Source organism: Cynoglossus semilaevis, chromosome 9 (genome assembly GCF_000523025.1).
Source record: "Cynoglossus semilaevis isolate Cse_v1.0 chromosome 9, Cse_v1.0, whole genome shotgun sequence".
In the NCBI taxonomy this organism is placed as follows: Eukaryota; Metazoa; Chordata; class Actinopteri; order Pleuronectiformes; family Cynoglossidae; genus Cynoglossus; species Cynoglossus semilaevis.
The window spans coordinates 904,226-922,256 of record NC_024315.1 but is presented as its reverse complement, the minus strand read 5'-3'; the positions used below and the strand labels follow the sequence as shown (position 1 = coordinate 922,256).

Genomic DNA, 18,031 nt, shown 5'->3' with positions numbered 1-18,031 from the left:
AGGGACAGAGATACGGAGTTCCTGCTCCGCTCTGCCACTTTCCACTCTGTCCTACTGCAGCGACAGAGCTGTAAACTCTTGGGACAGGGGAGGATCTACAACTGGTGAGGAAAAAAAAACTAAATATCTATCAGTCAACATAATAATGCACAATAAGAAACAAATTGTTTTCTTTTTTTCCAAGATGTAAAAATGACCTTGTGGTTTGTGTCTGTTGTCAGGAATCAAGTGGACCTTCTGGCGTTGGTTGAAGCACATCATTCAATTGTCAGACTCTGTCACAACAGAACTAAAGCTTTACATTATGTCGCAGGTTATGTAGCGTGACATGTTCCGACTTTCCATCTACTTCCTTTAATTGTCAGTAGTTTAACTTTGTTGTGTGGTTTCATCCACAGTCAGTCTGGTCCACGGGGGACACGTGTCAGACCCAGCAGATCTGGAGGTGGTGGGAAACATAGCAGAGAGGTGTCTCAGTAGAGAGTCACCTCTGTGGAGCAGAGATGAGCCCCACAGTCCTGCACAGTTTGGTACTGCAGTAACAGCGCCACAGTAGTAACATTTACTGGTCAAATCTCTGCTGTTTTTGAAAACAAAAATGCATTTTTCCACTTTAGAAATACTTGTATTCTATATTCTTAAAGGCAAAACATATTTTACAAGGTCATCGCCAACAGAATACACTGGAGAGCGGGTCTTATTTTCTTTCATCTTTAAAATCTTTCATAAGGTCTCTATATTAAGTTTTCATGGTGTCTCCTCTACGTGATGGATCAAACTGAGACTGAGTTTTATTTCGGCAGATTTGTCACGACTGCTGAACATCATGGAGCAGAGTCTCAAGGACTCGGCAAACACCGACGACCCCCTTCTGTTGGGCTTCGGTGTGGACGTGGCAGCCGAGATTATCAAGATCAACAGCCACAACTTAAACATTCTACTGCAGGCCTCGCAGACCCCCCCGAGATCAATCAGGACTCTGCCGCAGCAGCCCTTTGTAATGCCAGGCTACAGCCAAGCTGCAGACAGACTGCAGGCTCTGAAGACGTATCTGACAGACAAGAAGAGTAGAATTACAAATGCAGGAGCTGCTCCTCAGAGTCCCCTGTGTGACTTCCTGCAGGCACAGCGGGATGAGCTGCTCGACACAGTTGCCACTCTCCTGTCACGGCTTCGACAGCCCGTTCAATATGGCACGGAGACCGTCTCTTCACTTCTCTGTCTCGAGGATTTGTCCCACCTGCAGAGGAGGGCAGAGCTGCTGAGCTCTTATGTCACACACAACTACACTTCAGATCCACCGGGAGCATACCGACTCTCAGCTTTTAGTAATGCCAAGGGATTTCTGGTGGCAATGATGAGAGAAGCCTCGCGAGTGAATCGCAAATATGTCAGCGACATAATACTGACTTTCCAGGTAAATGACAAAATCATAGGTCAAATGGTGCTTGTGTTTCAGAATTAATTTATTAAAAATGTGGTAACATTTCTCACACATAGATTCAGAGATCAGATTTTGAGCATGTCACAACAGGGAGCAATTTTAGAGGAGTGTGTTTAATTTAATTTGTGCTAATTCTGTTTTCTTTTCTCTACAGGTTCTAAATCAAAGCACTTGTCCAGCCTTGTCTCCACCTGTGGATGCTGTGTATCTGTGTGGCTTAGAGCTGAGAGGAGCATCATGGAATAATCAGTGTGGAGTCTTAGAGGACACAGTCTCTTCACAGCCATGCACTCTACCTCCTGTTTGTATCAAGGCTGAAGTTAGGAGCAAAATCAATGTCAGAGATGATTTTTGTTCTGGTAAAAGTTCATATTTAATGGACAAAAACAATGTTCAGATTTCAGGGGCTTCTCCATCCACAGCCTCTGAGTTACCAGTCTACCACTGCCCACTTTACCTGGATGGAAAACAGGGGACTGGAGAATCAGGATTGGCTGACGCTAATATCATTACTCTGGTTCCTCTCCGTACTAGACTTAATCCTGTGTCGTGTAATTTAAAAAGAGTAAGGCTTGTGAGTGTTCTCTGACTGAATACACCTAAAGTTATCACGAAGATCTCAACGTGTACTGATGCAACATCAATTCAAATGTGTAAAATATGCATACTGTATATGTGTATATATTTTATTTTCTTCTGTACCATTTGTTGTAATATTTGATGTTTTTCTAATACTGTTTGTTGAGTCTTCATGTTCTAAAGAATGATATTGTAAATGCTATTATAAAAATATTCATGACTTTTGTTTACCATATTTGTTCTTTTTTATCCTTAATTATTGAAGAAAGTTTTTACATCATACTTTGTTGGTGTATATTTATGATGATTTTAGTAGATATTATATCTTTGCTAAAAATGTTCACTTACTTTTCTGTTACTGTTTTCTCCCCGTAGGTAACATGGACAGACATCACTATGAGACATTTGAGAAGTTTGGCAACAATACTTTTCTGTTGCACCTTGACAATGGTAGAGGGTGAGTCTTTTTCATGCTTTTTTTTTATTATTTATTTTAAAAATGGCTCCTGGTGATCACCAGTTGACATGGGATGTTTTTTTTTGTTTTGTTTTTTTCTCGTCAGCTTTGGTCGACACTCCAAAGATGAACCTTCCATCTTAGCTCCACTTAAACAGTGCTGCAGGTACAATGATGACGACTGTGACCAAAGAAGAACATATTTAAGAAGAAGAGAAGAACAACATTTATCACTGTAATTGTAGCCTTTTTTTATTTTCCTCTTTAACGTGTTCATTTTTGTTTTTTTGTTTCCTTTTTCACCAGACTCCGTCGTTCCACATGGCTTCGCCTTGTTCTCTTGTCTCTGCCTCAGTATCGCCTCAGCGATGTTGTGAGGGCCTCCCTCTCCCGTGATCCCCTTCACAAGGTGGCTCCTCTGCTGTCGGAGCTCCACCTCGCGGCTCTCGATCGTCGTTTGAAAACTGTCCTGGAGACTGTAGGTCACTGTCGAAAGCAACGGAGTGATGGTGGCGCTGGTGGTGAGGTCTTCTTTGATGACATGGACACTTTCTCAAGGTAGAGAAGCCTCAGCACTTTGGTGAGATGTCCATTATCATTTTAACTGTTTTGGAGGTCAGGTGTGTTCATTAAACATAATATGTAGAGGAGATTGCCTGAACTGTGTTGGTTTGATCGACAGATGACGAAATTACAATAAATCTTCGCCCGATGAAAACAATCTTTTTGGCTGTTTCCAAAGTATCAAAAGAAAGTTAAACTGCCCGGCACTGCTCTTCTTTTGAACTCTGGCAGAGAATAAGAATCTTCTGGGTTTTGAAAAATAATGAAAAAAGCCCACAGACTTGTTTCGTTATTGTCTGTGGAGTCGGTGTTGTCCAAAAGAATTTTAAAAATAGAAGAAACCAATACATATTTCATCACAACTTCTCCTGGGCATTTTTTTCCATGTGGTTGGGAATTATTTCTCTCACCCATCACCTTTGACTGACAAATACATTCAGTGCCAAGACTTTCATCATCTGATGGTCTGTTTCAGGCAGATTACAATATTTGAAGGACGTCACCGTGGTACTGACCTTTGGTACTTTTCAGGTAACAATTTGCTTCAGTCTTTCAAGTGCGATCGCACATCACAGCAGGTCACGTGCTCACCGCTGTTGTCCTCACCCATGAATAATTTACCCGACCATATCAATGGTGCTTCCTCACTTTTTTTTCTCTGCCTCACTCGCTTGGTTGCTCTTTCTATGAACACAACTAATGACGAGTAACTAATAGACAACATTAAAGAGGTAAACAAAGGCAAGGAGAGGCTGTGTACTTTTACTCTACAGATCTTTGTTGGTCTGTGGACGAGGCTGACACTGACCAAATACAGGACAAATGGCTGAGGCAGTACTGTCCACGGTTTGAATGGAAAAATAATCCCAGGAGAGAAGGTTTTTTTTTTTTTTCCATTTCAGCTGCAGTTTTTTGTTGTTGTTGTTTTGAGTTTTATATTTAACTTCTTTTGGTCAAAATGTCTGGAGCCAACAGTGACCATCTGCACAGATCCACCTTGACTGTCTATACGGTAGGTTTATAACCTATAGTACATGGATGTTTATAATACACGGTTGAATTGTAACGTTGTACATGTTGTCTGGTTGTTTTGTTTGTGTGTGTGTCACTGTAGAATCTGATGGAGCACTTTAACCCAGGCCTTCAGAAGCTTGCTGCTCTAGGAAACAGTTATGTGAAAGCTTTTCAAGGTGAGTCATCAGTGACAACATATGTGGTTTGAGTTCTGGATAAATTGTTTGTGTGTGTGATCACCTGTTTTCCAGGAAATCCAAATCAAAAATGGCATTAGATGTGTGAGTGGGAGGCGAAAAAATAATTTTGCATGAATTGGATGTCTACATTCATACACTATACTAAGTACTTCAAATAATAATTGGCGGAATATAAATTAAATTTCACTGTACCACAAGCAGTAACGATGATAAGACGTTAGAATTAGTCTGACCGACAGCCTGCAATAGTTTGTTTCGTTGAATCTATTCTCTCCGTCACGGCTGATGCTCCGTCTTATCGTGCGTGCCACACAAGCAGCGCATGTATCATTAATGCACCTCTGCCCAGTAAAACCAGGACAGGACGTCATTCACAAGGCAACAAAGCACAGTGGTAAAACTACACCCACTGGCACGGACTGAAATCACCTATCACATGTCAACACTGTGATGCCTTTGTGATTGAAATGAGTTAAACTGACTTCACCTGTAAAATAACCGTAACTCCAAAGTTAAGTACAGAGTCTTGATATCCAATGTTTGGAAGAGGGATTTATTTGTGTTTATTTTCTTTGTACTTCAGCACTAGCTGTTTGCAGTGAAGCCTACTTCAGCGCCGTGGCTAAGATGGGCGACCAGGCTCTTCACACGCTCTCATCTCGCTCTCTTGGTAAGTGTGTGTGTCAGTCATTTCCAAAGATTGGTCCCCCCCCCAGAGTCCAAAAACATGAATGTTTGGGCTAATGTGAAGAACTATGAACTACTGTCGTTCTTCATCTCCACCCATGACCCTGAAAAGGATAAGGATGTTGATGAACTGCATCTTCTTGGTCCTAATGACCAGTTACAAAATGCTGTTATTATGTGCTGTGTCCCTGAAGTAAACGGGCACGACTTTGATTGGATTTTTACAGTATGTATCAGTGGATGTTACGGCCCCACCGTAGGTGGAAAATAATCTTTTAAACTTGTGCTACAGCTTCACCATACAAGTCCAAACCTGAAAGCAATATGCAGACAAAGATTTATATATTCATATTCACAGAAGTCAGTAAGAAACACCTTTAGAATTTTTTCTCCTAGTTTTTTTTTCTAGTACCGCAGTCGTGGCACACGGTATGAGACATGTGATTCTTCCAGCTGAGGTCAGGGAGCCACAGCGTGACCCGAGGCCATATTAAGTAACAGTTCCTGAAATATAGATGGCGACAGCCTTTCAACTGCACTCAGTTCATTAGTTCACCCGCGGTCCGTGACAATAGCCGTGGTTGACAGCACCTGTTAGAGTTTGGCTAACTTTCCACTTTATCTGAGTGGTTCATCAAGTAGGACCGAAGAATCTGCACCGGCTCAAAGACTCCCGGCCGTATTCTGTAGTGGTGGAGATGAATTTGAACAACATGAGAAAAAAACTTTCAATTTGAAATCGAACATGTAATGATGTCAGACTGGGAAACACAGCTGCCAAAACAACAACAACAACAGTCTGAGCTCTGACAGTTGAAGCCTGTGTTTTATATTGATATGAATTGTGGATAACCTCATAATATTTTACTTTACTTTAAATACACTTTTTTAATTGTAACTTTTAATTAACTGTCTACATAGGAGATGTACTGATCCAAATATCAGAGACACAGAGAAGACTGACTGCAGAGATGGAGGGATTGGTCAGTACATCTGATCTCCATCACCTTCAATAAACTGATAACAATAAAACAACTATGCAATAAAGTGAAACTTGAAAAGTTTTTTGTTTTTTTTTTCCCTCCACTGCTGCAGTTTAAATGGTTCCAGATTGAGGTGCTTCAGGCCATGGAGAAGAATGTGAAGTTGGACCAGGAGTACATTGATGTAAGATTAACAAGATTTTTGTTAAAGAAAAAAAAAACTTGACTATCCACGAAGTAACTGTTTCCAAAGAGAAAGTTTATATGACATTCCTGGTTCGTTTCTGATCAATTAATGTTTTTAAAAGTTTTTGGAGTTTTTTCTTGAACTTGTGTCAAGGTCTTTCCTTTATTTTGACCCCTTTTTCACTGTCATGTTTCATCTGTTTGACTCCAGACTTTCTTTTTTTTTTTTAAACAAAACTTTTCCGTCTACTGAAGGGAAGTCGCAGAGTTTATGAGATTGAGGTACGAAACCAGGCCGAGGCGCTGGAGAAGCAGCTCAGACAAGGAACCTTCAGAGATTCTCTGGTTCGTACACTGTTACAAATTAAACACAGTTACTGGACTGTAACAGTAGTAACAGTAATCGTACTCTTATCTTTGTTACACGTGTATATTATTTTGTGTGGATGTATTTTCAGGAGAATAGTGACTACATGGTTTACCTGAGGCAGAGCCAGCAGGAGATCCTGAGGGAAGAGGAGCGAAGGTATCGCTTCTTGGCAGAGAAACACTGTGGTCTAACGCAGTCGCTGCTCTTTCTGATAAACAAGGTACTTTAAAACTGTTGGGTAACGTGTGAATTCACATTATTCATATAGTCTTGAAGAAGAGATGGAAAAACTGAAAAATCAAAAAATGAAATATTCTGGATCTCACTCACAGTACAGTGTCCTTAAGTCTCACTGTACTGTAAAATCCACATTTTATCTCTATTATTATCATTGACTCTGTGATTATTATCAGAGAATCCTGGTCACTTTACGAGAGGCCGTTCTGTTTCTGATCCTCTGTCGTCAGACTGGTTCATCTCTTCTACAAAAAGCAGACGGATGGAAGAACAAAGTGAACGATACCAGAGGGTCCAGACCTCTGACCCCAAACCACTTGGACCAAGAAGCACAGGTACCAAAGCCATGGCTCCAAGATTGTGACACCATATAGGACAAAAACAAAGAAATTAAATCTGGTGATTTAGTGACTGACAAGTGAAATGTGTGTATTTTAAGGTACAGTCTTTTACTACCTGATGAACTGCAGGCAATAAATTAAAATTAATGTTTCACCAAAGTAAACTCCCTCTTACTTGAAGTTGATCAGCCAATCAGAGCAGCTGGTTTTTGTCCTCTCCTATTCACCTGTGTATGTCTTTGTCCAGCTCCGCGGCTCAGTAAGCTCTCTACTGCAGACAGTGGCCCGGGATGAGGATATGTCCTGGGCCAGAAGAGAGCAACTGGCACTGGGCAGAGTGCCCTCTAGAGGTGGGAGGTATACATTACTAGTCGTAGTTATTATTTGTCATTCTCATTTTAATACATATGTAGAAAAATATCAAAAATAATAATCAAAAATAATCTGTGACCCCACATGACTTACGCTCATTCCTCTCGTGCCCTCAAGCACCGTCTCCTATCCCGAGCCGCTCTCGCTCCAGCTCAGTGGGCGAATCTCTGGGTCTGCCTGAAGGAAGAGCAATGAGAGCCCTGGTTTCTCATCCGACCTCATCCAACCCAAAGCTTTTGCCCTTCAACAGAGGAGAAACCATCACTGTCCTGGTCCAGGAACCACGCAATGGCTGGCTGTATGGACGCACAGACAGCAACTTACGGTAGGGGGTGACTTGAACAGCACACGCACCACTGTATGCAATGCATATTAGATTATCATGGTTAAGCTGATGTTATATTGTATAGATGTGGTTTAGCATTTTTCACGCTGCTATAAATGCTTCTGCGGACACAGATCAGAAATATGTTTTTTTTTTGTTTAAGATAACTTTTTACATCAGTTAAAAAGACCATAAACAGAATTACATTTTTATAGAAAGTAAAAAAGTACAACATTTACTGTATAGTACTATCAAAAGGACTTTTTATTTTTCATGTCTATATTTTAATCTGTTTTTTCTCCTTCAGTCAAGGCTGGTTCCCCGCTGTTTATGTGGTGTCCTTAGAAGAGTTCTCCAACTCCTCAGCAGCCAGGTAGGTATAAAATGTTAGGTTTTTTTAATTATAAAATTAAATTCAATCAGGAAACATTTGGTTAACATGTGAACAAGGACCTGTTGTCAGTGGGTGTTTAAGACGTCAGCAGGGGGAGCCCTCACAGATGTCAGCCAGTGTTTAACGTGTGTCCTGTGTGTGTGTCATCAGTGCTGCTGCTGTGAGAAGCCACAGTACGAACAATCTCCTCGACCCCACCGATGCCTACAGTGAACAAACTGAAAACAGAACCTACGGAGACGCGACGCCTTCTGCCACGTCCAATCGCAGAGCTTCTGTGGACGTCAGGCCGAGCTCCCCTGCACCTGAGAAAAGGTCAGATCCAGCGTCGGAGCTAAAGCCGAGTCAAACCAAGAGCTACAATGAACATCCGCCTCCACCGCCCCCGCCACCTCCTCTTCCTTCATCCTCCACGTTCCCGTCTCAGAGTGTCAGGAGGGGTTCTGTAGATTTTAGACCCGTCTCTCCCCACCCTGACAAAAAGAGTGAATTAGGATCTGACGTCCAGGTATGAAGTAGGTCTTCTTCAGTAGGATTGACTTATTTTTGTTTGTAATAACACTTTCCTTTTTGTTCAGGGTTTGTCACCGCAGGGCCCATCTGAAAACCGTCTGTTTCCAAGGTAGGTTTCTGTGTACATCACTATACTACTCAGTTATTTTTTTTGTATTAGAAGAAGTTGAATATACCTGAAGAGTTTGTGTGACATTTTTGATCGTCCTCATCGTTTCAGAGGCACCAACCCATTTGCCACAGTAAAGCTTCGCCCTACGACGACCGATGACAGATCATCTCCTCGGATTCACTGACAGTCAGCAGCAGTGCAGGCGGTGTCTGTCACTGAGGACCAGATCAGGTTGAAAGGGAGGGAATGTATTTGTGTTTGTAAGGGATGTAAACGCAGCGCTCAGATGTGAGGCTCTGGGTCAGAAAAGAATAGAGAGAGTATTGATATGTGTACAGTATTAGGGAACACAAGTAGTATCTGGTACCACATGAAGTACTGCTGTAGGACTTTTTAGTTTTTGAAGCCGCTGTCATACACTTCTAACTTCCTGTTTGTCGCTGCTGTCATCGTCACCGCAACTCAGTTCCTGTTTGTCGCTGCTGTCATCGTCATCGCAACTCGATGCGAAATTACTGCTGATTTATTGTTTGAACTAAAATGGTTTTTCATTTTCATCGCATTAAAGAGAATGATTATTGTATAAAAACCTTGTTTTAACTAAATCCTTTTACTGACAGCAGCTTTAAATATCAAAACACTCTTATTTGATTAACATAGATATTGTTTTTGTTGGTTTTTTTTTGTAAAAACTAGCATTTCATTAAGCTGAGCATGGACAGAGAAATCAAATTAAATCACTCGGCTCCGTCTGGAAGTAATAATTCCAGCTATTCTAGGAAAAAATCTGCTTGGTTTTTTTCATACTTTTTGAAAGAATCTAGGAAAAAATCTGCTTGGTTTTTTTTCATACTACAACAAATATATTTTTTCCCTTTTGCAAAGACAGTCGCCAGAGCAACAGTCATTGTTTTGTGATCGTTACATTCGTATCATGTTTGTCTCTTTGAGTATAATTTAGATCTCACCTTAAAAAACCCTCATATTCAACCATTTTGATTGTGTCATTTCTTTTGTGGAATGTGTGTTTGTTTGTTTTTTGCACTGTTCTGTTCTGTTATATTGACCGTTGTTCAGTGCATCCGTGTTCTTTGGTTCTATTTTGTGTCCGATGTGAGTAAAGAAACGTAAAAAAGTAAAGAGACTAAAGTTCTTACTCAATATTTTTTATTCTCATTTTTTAAAATTTTCCATCTTTTTTCTCTTCACAGCTTTTTGTTATCAGTTTGCCCCTCACATTCTTAGCAGAGGCAGTGAGTGAGGAGGAGGAGGAGGAGGAGGGGGAGGAGGAGTGGGAGAAAGGTCTAGCATGTGATCTGAGGTACACAGAGGAATGCAGTTGTAACATCTTGATGGTCTTTCGTAACATCAACATCACCTTCAGCTCACCCAGACATCTTTGTTGAATCATAAATAATTCCAAAAGTTGATCGCAATAAAATATAAAAAACAAAGCATGAAAATTAGATTGTTGCCTAAAGACCTGGATGTCTTTGTGGTGGTGGATCCTCGTGTTGAAGGAAACAGGGCTGCTCTGATTCTGTGCTTGGGTTTCAAAAGGAACTGGGGGGTAGTTTGAACGGGGGCAGTTTTAAGAAGTGAATGAAGAAAACGAGTAGATTAGTAGACTCTTTCTTACTCATGTACCATGGCTTCAAACTCTGGAAAAAAAAAGAAAATATGAGAAAGTTAATGCAAAAAATTGTGGGTCAAACTCTTCTGACCTAACAGAAAAAAAAATCGAAATCTTGCTTTTGAAAATAGACGTACAGCATTGACTGTGTTGTTGTACTGTTGTCTGACACACTGTATCTTACTTTCTGTTGCTAAAAGACTGCATTCCTGTATATCAAGGTGGTGCAAACGACGAAGAGGCAGATTAACCTTCTCTCTCATTTTCTCTCCTTCGTACGTAAGCAAACAAAACAACCCTTTTTTACCACGTCCTTCTTTTTGTAGCCTCTAAAACAACTCATTTCATGTCATACTTTCTTAGACTCTCATCTGGTAACAATCTGCTTTTCTTTCCTTTTACAAAAAAAAAAATCTGCAGAATTCATTGTTGTAACCTCATCTTTGACAACGATGTTGCCGTGATTGCGGTTTTGTGCTAACCAACGTTCCCTCTTTTTCTCACCATCAATGCCGATCTTGCCGTCTCCATCTTTGTCTGCCGCTTTCATAAATTCTTTTGTCTCTGCATCAGTCAGATCTCTGCCGTCCTCAGAAAAGCCCTTGAGAACAAACCTGCAGGGGAGTTGAAGAAACCAGTTACTGACGGTGTTGTTGAAACACTTGGAAGGATTCACAATGTGAAGATAATAGTTTTACTCACTTGAGCTCTTCCTCTTCTATGAACCCACTTCCATCTACATCCAGAACCTGGAACACCTTCTTGACATTTTCAGCCGACATTGCCCTCATTCCAATCAGTTCAAAAAACTTTTTAGGATCAAATGTTTCCGCTTCAAGAAGCAAGAAAAACAAGAGGACAGGAAATGTGACTTGACTACAACGCAGTAGAATTACTTTTCTCTTTTTTTTGACACAGTTACTATGAATAATAAGGAAGACCAGGCAGAATGGACCGTGACTGTGATTGGAACAGACCTGCGAAGGCATCAAGAGCTTTCTTGATCTCCTCAGCTTTCAACAGATCTGTCATCGGCATTTTGTCAGCTGGGAAAGAGACAGAGACAGAACAACAAATTTATTTGATAACATTTGGTCAGAGTTGGTACTGTACAGGTGGAAAATCAGTGAAATAATATCAATCTTTTTTTTTTTACACAAAATCACAGATTTTAGTTAATTATTGTTGACATGCCATAGACACAGAAGAACAACCTTTAAATGGCCTCTAAAAATAATGTAACTCTTTTGTATTTATTTATGTTATTGTACACTAATATTTTAGAAAACTCTCCCTGCTCTATCCAGGTGTCTTAACCACAGTCGCCCTGTAGATGTCGCCAGGTGTCAGAGCTGAATTCTCTCAGGCTCGTCATGTTAACATAAAAAAAAAAAAACACTAAGGTCAAGTGTTGACAGCATATTCTGCAATACAACCTCGGCTTAAAGCCAGGAGGACTGCACCTGTTATTGAAAAATGTCAATTACCGGTGAACATCAGTGACATTCTTGTCAGATTCGTGGGAAGTTCAGAAGTGTAAAATTACACCTAGATCTGAAGATGTTACAGCAGGCGCTGCAGGCAGGTCTCAGGGTGTTTATGCAACACTCTTTAAACCTGATACCAACTCATAAAACTTCAAACATCTGTAGAGAGAAACAGATTGAAGGCGGCAGAGTATTAATATCACGACTCGGTGGTTCAGTGATTGTGCGTTGAACTAACCCTAGTTCTGTTCCCAGTTCTGCTGAGCCTGTTCTTATCAGTCACAACAGACGTCTGTTTTCTTTCGTACGTTTTCAAACTGTTCATCTTTTTTTTTCACTCGAATGACAGGAAAGGAGGCGTGAACCTGAGGAAACAGTCATGGACTCCAACAAAACGGCGTGAGTGGAAAAGTTCCACCCATCGTCTGAAAGAGAGTGACGTCGTTAGGTGCTGTCAGGAATCAGCTCCAAGTACGTGGGGCGACTGTCGGGGCAAATGTGATTCAGAATCCAGCAGTTCAACACAAACCGACACGGTGAGTCTCAGAGTCAGACTAGACCTTGAAGATGAATTACAGCCTGCAGGTGTGTTTCAGTGACGTGCAGTGACAAGCAGTTCTTCAAAGGCATCCGTCTCCACCTCTATGTAAACAGATATGGGGACAAAATGGGTACTGCACTCTCTCACACACACACAAACACACACAGACTTCACATTCTTGTCCTTTTTCCACACACTCATCGATCCATCCTTCAGACTTTTTGTTTGTTTCTATAAAACAAGCATCTCTTAGGCCTGCATTAGATTTAATCTCAGGGCAAACAACGTCAGTCAACAGACGACCAAACTCACAGTGAGAGAGAAAAAAACCCTCACTTTGTTTAAATCACTGAGGCATGAAACTGCTGAGCCAACACAAAGAACACGCCCCCAGAGCAAACAGAAGACAGAAGTCACGCAGCGTGGACCTCTAGAGTTCACAGTGTCGTGCAAATGTGTGTGGAGGATTCCATTCCATCTGCATGCCAGTGTGTCCTTTGGGCCAAACATTTACCGTGTGACTGCTCATCAAACCTGGCTACAATCAATGCTTCAAAAAGTTTGAAATTGGAACATTTTTAGTCAAGTTTTAAAAAAAATAATTTTATTTTAGAAAGCATAAACTGTTCGTGTACATATTCCGCTGAATGGATCACTGGTCCACATACTGCATGAGCCAACCATTCCCTCACTGTCTGTGTGGGTGTGTGTTTCCTCATTAGGTTTTCAAGAATCTGCTCATTATCTGCCTCTGGTTTCTCTTTCTGTTTCCCAGCGTTCCTAACACATTCACTCTGAATTTACTCTGTTTTCTCTGGTGTAGAGCAGTGTTGAAGAGGGAGGACTGCACAATGAAGGGACACACTCATTTGATGATGGTAAAAGGACAAAAAATAAAAGGACAACGTGACTCAGGCACTAGAGTTGGAGTGTCAAAGGACACCAGTGCTCTTTTAAAGACACTCCAGCTGCTGAAAAGTGATACTATTTGGTTGATGACAGTATTTCTGCAGCACAGCATTAACAAAGAGTGGAAAATAAATTCTAGAACAATTACTCATTCAATTTAGAGCTATCATTTCCACTCTTTCTTCTCCATCCCTCTCTGTCGCTCACACACACAGGTCGAAGACAGAACCGTCTCTGTCGCCCTCTAGTGTTCAAAGCCGTAATCACTCAGACTATTACCTCAGCAGACATCAGCTGTTATGTGAATCTAACTATAGAAAAGGTTTTATTAGATCGAAAAACATCATTAGCAAAACTCCAATTACAGTGCTGATCAAAATTAGATTTATTTACAAAATTATTTTTTTGTTACAGTTGCTGCAACAAGAGCATTTAAAAAAACACCAAGAGAAACGTAAGAAATAGAGAATATTTAAAAAAACACCAAGAGAAACGTAAAAAAGTACGAAGTTTAAGAAATAGAGAAATATTTAAAAAAAAGTGTAATATATCATGTCATAATAACACGTATATCATATCAGACTGAGTCTCCGCTGTTTTATACACTCGGCATAAACAGAAGTTAACATGCAAAACTGAAACATTCTGCATTTTCAGTTCCTCAAAGAAAAAAAAGGAAAAATTTGAAGAAATGACAATGAGAGTTAAAATATTATAATTATTTTGTTCCTACGTCTGATAAATCTTTTTTCTTCTTCTTTTTTTTTTATTCATTCATTCATGTTTTAAAAAATCATATTAAGAACACGCCCTGGTCTTAAAAACAGCTCATCATCCTCTGGTGCGTTCACGGACCCATCGCTTCCTGTTGCCTTGTTTCCGCACGGTTGCAGCCGCCTGTCTCACCCTGCACCTGTGTGTGTGCAGTCACTCCCTCTGTCAGAGCTCAGGGTGTGATGTGGATCTGTCTGAACAGTTGTGGATAAAAACCTTCAAAACTTCAGTCATCACTTCGACCTGAACTTTTTGTCATCCTTTTGTTTGGCGTAAAAAACAGAAAAACAAACCATGCCGCTGCCGCAGCAGTTACGAGACGAGAGGTGAGAGTCTGAGGCGTCGATGTGTTTATACGGTAACATACGGTCTGTGGTGATTTAAGAACTGTTCACTGAAGGTCCGGACACTTCTAACTCAAAGAGTTAAATGTTTTTAAAAAAAGAAAAGTTTTTTGTTGTTGTTATTGTTAGTTTAGTCTCAGTATTTATTCAGAAATACAACGTTAAAAATAACCAAAAATAATCTGATTATATTCCATATATCCCAAGTATGTTTTATAGTAACTTTATATCTTTTTGAACTAATATTGTTTTTTATTTTACTAGTAACATTTTCCTTTTCCTACTGTGATACTGTAGCTATGATCGGATTACTTCTTAGATTACTAATGAGATTACTTAATGGATAAACTACTTTATCTCACTAATAAGATTACTTTTTAGTTTACTAATAACAAAACAAAATAATTTCTTTGCCATCAAACCAATCACAATGCTGCACCAAATTTTATTTTTTTCCTGTTTAGCTGACTGCAGTATTTAAGATTTAAATTGTACTCTAACTGTCTAATATTTTCTGTCCCACAGTGACTTTGACCAACTTCCTCATGATGTCCCCGTCAGCGCCACCATCGCTGGTATCGAGGAGAAGAAAGGCTTCATCGACTACTTTGTACGTCATGAATCCACAGTCATATTAAATAAGGACAAAAAAAACAATATCCTGTAGTAAACATTTCTTTTCTTTTCCGTCTTCCTGATTCAGAATTTCGTGATTGAGGTGAAGACGCGAGGATCAAGCAAATACTTCATCTACAGGAGGTACAGGGAGTTCTTCGACCTCCACCAGATCCTTCAGCTGAAATACTCCCCTGAGGAGCAGGTCAAACCTGGACCCAGCATCAACACACTGCCTACCCCACCAGGTGAGAGTAACCTTTCTACCTCCCCCTCTCCCCCCCTCTCCCCTCCGTCTCCCTCCGTCGCCCTGACATTTGTTTATATGCAACAAGTGAACTGGCAAAATGAGGTGAAGGTGAAGAAACAATGGAGAAAACAATGGAGAAAGAAGCAGTAATGCAATACAGTGATGCATTACAACATTTCCACGTTGCATTACTACTTACTGAAATACATATATTTGGTTTTAAATTTAAAATATATATATATATATATATATATATATATTTCTGCACTTGGCTATTTGGCCTCCTGAACCTTTCTTTATCTTTGATGTGCACCATAAACACCCTCTCCTGCTAATTACTTTATTGTTGTCTTATATGGCTGCTGACACTGGCGCCTCCAAAGGACTGAGGGATAGAAAAGAAACCAGCTCTGGCTGTTACCGTGTACATTTATAGTTCACGTTCAGTCATTACACCAAATACACACCTTAATTTACTATGGATCATTTTCATAGGCAAAGGTCGGAGCAAAGGTCGAGTCAGACTAATGTAAATAGATTTTTTTTTTGTAAGGGAATAAAACACATTTGAGAAACAATGAACCAGGATGACTGACTGACTATCTGAATTCTAAAATTGAATTCTAAAATTCTTCGTCCTAATAATAGAACAGAAGAAGAGTCGACTACTCCACTCCAATTACACAGTGGTGTCAATGACTTTGCAGCATCAGGGCTTGAACTGACGTCAGGATTATTTCTGTTGTGTCACTGTGTAAGACTCAGAACAGAAAAAAACACCAACTAAATCATTGACATATCAAGGTTTTCAGAGTGAGGTGGTGTAAATAAATATTCATCTTCAGTAACGTCAGTGCGTTCCTTTAGGACACCATGATGCTTTTTTTTGTTTATTCGAAACAAAATGAAAGTGTGCAGAGATACTATTCAGCGTACAAACATGCCTTAAATGTGAGTTTTTATTAAATGAAGACCAAATGTCTTAGGTTGTTGGTTCAATTCTGGGCCTGAACTGAACTGAGACTCAGTACGTGACAGAGCAGCTCCACGTTACTTTGTAAATGATTACATTTTATGTAGGGAAGTTCAAATGATAATTATGTTGAAGTATTTCACAAGGCAGTGACGATGAGTCATGTGATTACCTCTGGATTTGGTTATGTCTGTGTGTCTGTCTGTGTGTGTGTGTGTTTGTTTAAAGATGACGTTCAGTTGGTTGGTGACAGGACATATCTGGACTGAATCCTAAAACATGGTCCAGAGGTGGACTGGTCCAGAGGTGGACTGGTCCAGAGGTGGACTGGTCCAGAGATGGCCACTTCTAAGTCACACCTGTGTCGTCTGGGCAATAAGGAAACTATGTGGTTTGGTTTGGTCATAAAAAAAGACTCCAAAAGAATTTGGAAAAAGAATTCCAAAGAAAGACCTGCTTCAAAGGTTAATAGAATGAGAAAAACATTCTTCAACTTCCACAAACTCAGGTTCACTTTTTCGGGGGGGTTGGGCCGTCGTTCAACTGTAGGTGAAAGGGTGTTTGTTTTGTACAGTATTTCATTTAAAAATCGTCAACTGTAGGTGAAAGGGTGTTTGTTTGGTACAGTATTTCATCCATAAATAAGGAAACAGGCCCTGATGTAGCTGTACCAGTGGACACCAGTGGACACCAGTGGACACCAGTGACCTTCCTGTTCCATTTCTGTGATGACTCTGGTCTCTGTGAAGCACCTGTTCCGTCCCTCACTGCTGGACCTCGGCCACATCAGACTTCACAGTAACAAAGCTGCTGCTGTTCTCCGTCTGTCAGGGAGCGGAGGATGAAAAACTACAAATTATTTTTCAATCCGTCTCCGTACTGCACCAGGCCCATTTATGGCCACCTGGCGTTAGGGTCTGTAGTGCCCCCCTGTGACCATGGAAAGCATTAATGAACAAATGGGTCCCATTTAAAAAAACATTGGTGGGATTTTTTTTCTCGCCTGGTTTTGGTTGGTTTTCAGGCCACGGCTCTGGAGAGGCTCCTCCGTGTCGGCACCGCTGCACGTCAAAACCTAATGATTCCCTCTCCTTCACTAACGCGTGTTTACCGAAACCCGTCAAGACGTTTTTTTATTCGTTGCTGCAGGTTTCCTCTGTCTCATTAGTTCAAGTCAGTTGTTGTTTTGCTCCTCAGTAATTATCCATCCGTGTCCTGCTGTGATTCACCGGTGTTTTATTATCTTCACCTGCCTTCATTCTGCTGCCTTCCCTTGTGTACGTGTCAGGTGTGGCCTTGTTGAGTGTCGATCTGTCACGGTTCATTTTCTCTGGGGATCTTCCCGTCTTTTAAAATATGGTTTTGACATCAAAAATATGCTTCTTTTCTTCTTCTTCTTCTTCTTCTCTGTATCTCCCACTGTGAATTACTAAATTGAGAAAGTTCTAATTTGCCACCACTCTGTTTTAGCCTCGGCCACTGAGGAGTTTTGCTGGATAATATTAGATCAAATGGGTTTAATTGCACGTCCTGATCTCATCAGGAAGAGAAGGGAATAAGAAGACGTGCTGTAAGCCAATGGGGGAGGCAGAGGGAGTGTGAGGGGGGGGGAGCATGAGCAGAGAATGAAAAAATGTAAAAGGATCCGTCTATTCTTCTCCTTTTTGGAACAGTTTCTTTCTCTTTTTTTCTTCTTTTTTTTTTTTTGGGGTGAGTCACTGAAACCA

General features: G+C 40.6%; 5 protein-coding genes and 1 long non-coding RNA gene across 9 annotated transcripts in view; 5 read left to right on the top strand and 1 right to left on the bottom strand.

Annotated features, from left to right (window-relative positions):
• Nucleotides 1–2,244, top strand: part of dnhd1 (dynein heavy chain domain 1) — a 20,396-nt gene extending 18,152 nt beyond the window's left edge. The window contains exons 43-47 of the mRNA XM_025058950.1: nt 3–104; nt 222–313; nt 399–530; nt 804–1,417; nt 1,599–2,244. Coding sequence (XP_024914718.1) covers nt 3–104; nt 222–313; nt 399–530; nt 804–1,417; nt 1,599–2,033 — 1,375 coding nt within the window. The 3' untranslated portion in view covers nt 2,034–2,244. The remainder of the gene's footprint in view (nt 1–2; nt 105–221; nt 314–398; nt 531–803; nt 1,418–1,598) is intronic.
• LOC103383237 (extracellular serine/threonine protein kinase FAM20C-like) overlaps nt 1–3,198 on the top strand; it is a 27,255-nt gene extending 24,057 nt beyond the window's left edge. The window contains exons 9-11 of one of the 2 annotated variants that reach the window (XM_025058546.1): nt 2,399–2,480; nt 2,587–2,646; nt 2,787–3,198. In XM_025058546.1, the coding sequence (XP_024914314.1) occupies nt 2,399–2,480; nt 2,587–2,646; nt 2,787–3,042 (398 nt within the window). In that variant the 3' untranslated portion in view covers nt 3,043–3,198. The remainder of the gene's footprint in view (nt 1–2,398; nt 2,481–2,586; nt 2,647–2,786) is intronic. The other variant, XM_017034924.2, reaches the window with a different exon arrangement.
• A 144-nt stretch (nt 3,199–3,342) lies between these two features.
• On the top strand, nt 3,343–9,244 carry baiap2l2b (BAR/IMD domain containing adaptor protein 2 like 2b). 3 transcript variants are annotated; one of them, XM_025058550.1, is made up of 15 exons: nt 3,343–3,922; nt 4,013–4,056; nt 4,159–4,234; nt 4,842–4,928; nt 5,867–5,928; nt 6,041–6,112; nt 6,370–6,459; nt 6,573–6,704; nt 6,898–7,056; nt 7,310–7,412; nt 7,552–7,759; nt 8,067–8,132; nt 8,304–8,661; nt 8,732–8,775; nt 8,887–9,244. In XM_025058550.1, exons 3-15 carry the CDS (start codon nt 4,165–4,167, stop codon nt 8,960–8,962), a joined length of 1,527 nt encoding a protein of 508 aa, XP_024914318.1. In that variant the 5' UTR covers nt 3,343–3,922; nt 4,013–4,056; nt 4,159–4,164; the 3' UTR covers nt 8,963–9,244. The 3 variants fall into 3 exon arrangements, with proteins under 3 accessions (XP_024914318.1, XP_024914317.1, XP_024914316.1); XM_025058549.1 differs by having other exon boundaries at nt 3,343–4,056; nt 6,952–7,056; XM_025058548.1 differs by having other exon boundaries at nt 3,343–4,056.
• A 684-nt stretch (nt 9,245–9,928) lies between these two features.
• pvalb7 (parvalbumin 7) overlaps nt 9,929–18,031 on the bottom strand; it is a 15,655-nt gene continuing 7,552 nt past the window's right edge. Inside the window, exons 2-5 of the mRNA XM_008316257.2 lie at nt 11,389–11,457; nt 11,114–11,243; nt 10,916–11,025; nt 9,929–10,439 (exon numbers count right to left, since the gene is read on the bottom strand). Coding sequence (XP_008314479.1) covers nt 10,414–10,439; nt 10,916–11,025; nt 11,114–11,243; nt 11,389–11,449 — 327 coding nt within the window. The 5' untranslated portion in view covers nt 11,450–11,457 and the 3' untranslated portion in view covers nt 9,929–10,413. The remainder of the gene's footprint in view (nt 10,440–10,915; nt 11,026–11,113; nt 11,244–11,388; nt 11,458–18,031) is intronic.
• On the top strand, nt 10,418–13,662 carry LOC112487472 (uncharacterized). The gene is made up of 3 exons (XR_003050571.1): nt 10,418–10,686; nt 12,248–12,434; nt 13,263–13,662. It is a non-coding gene; the product is annotated as an uncharacterized LOC112487472 (long non-coding RNA).
• Nucleotides 14,179–18,031, top strand: part of ncf4 (neutrophil cytosolic factor 4) — a 14,793-nt gene continuing 10,940 nt past the window's right edge. The window contains 3 exon segments of the mRNA XM_025058551.1: nt 14,179–14,448; nt 14,992–15,076; nt 15,170–15,329. Of these exon segments, the coding sequence (XP_024914319.1) occupies nt 14,417–14,448; nt 14,992–15,076; nt 15,170–15,329 (277 nt within the window). The 5' untranslated portion in view covers nt 14,179–14,416.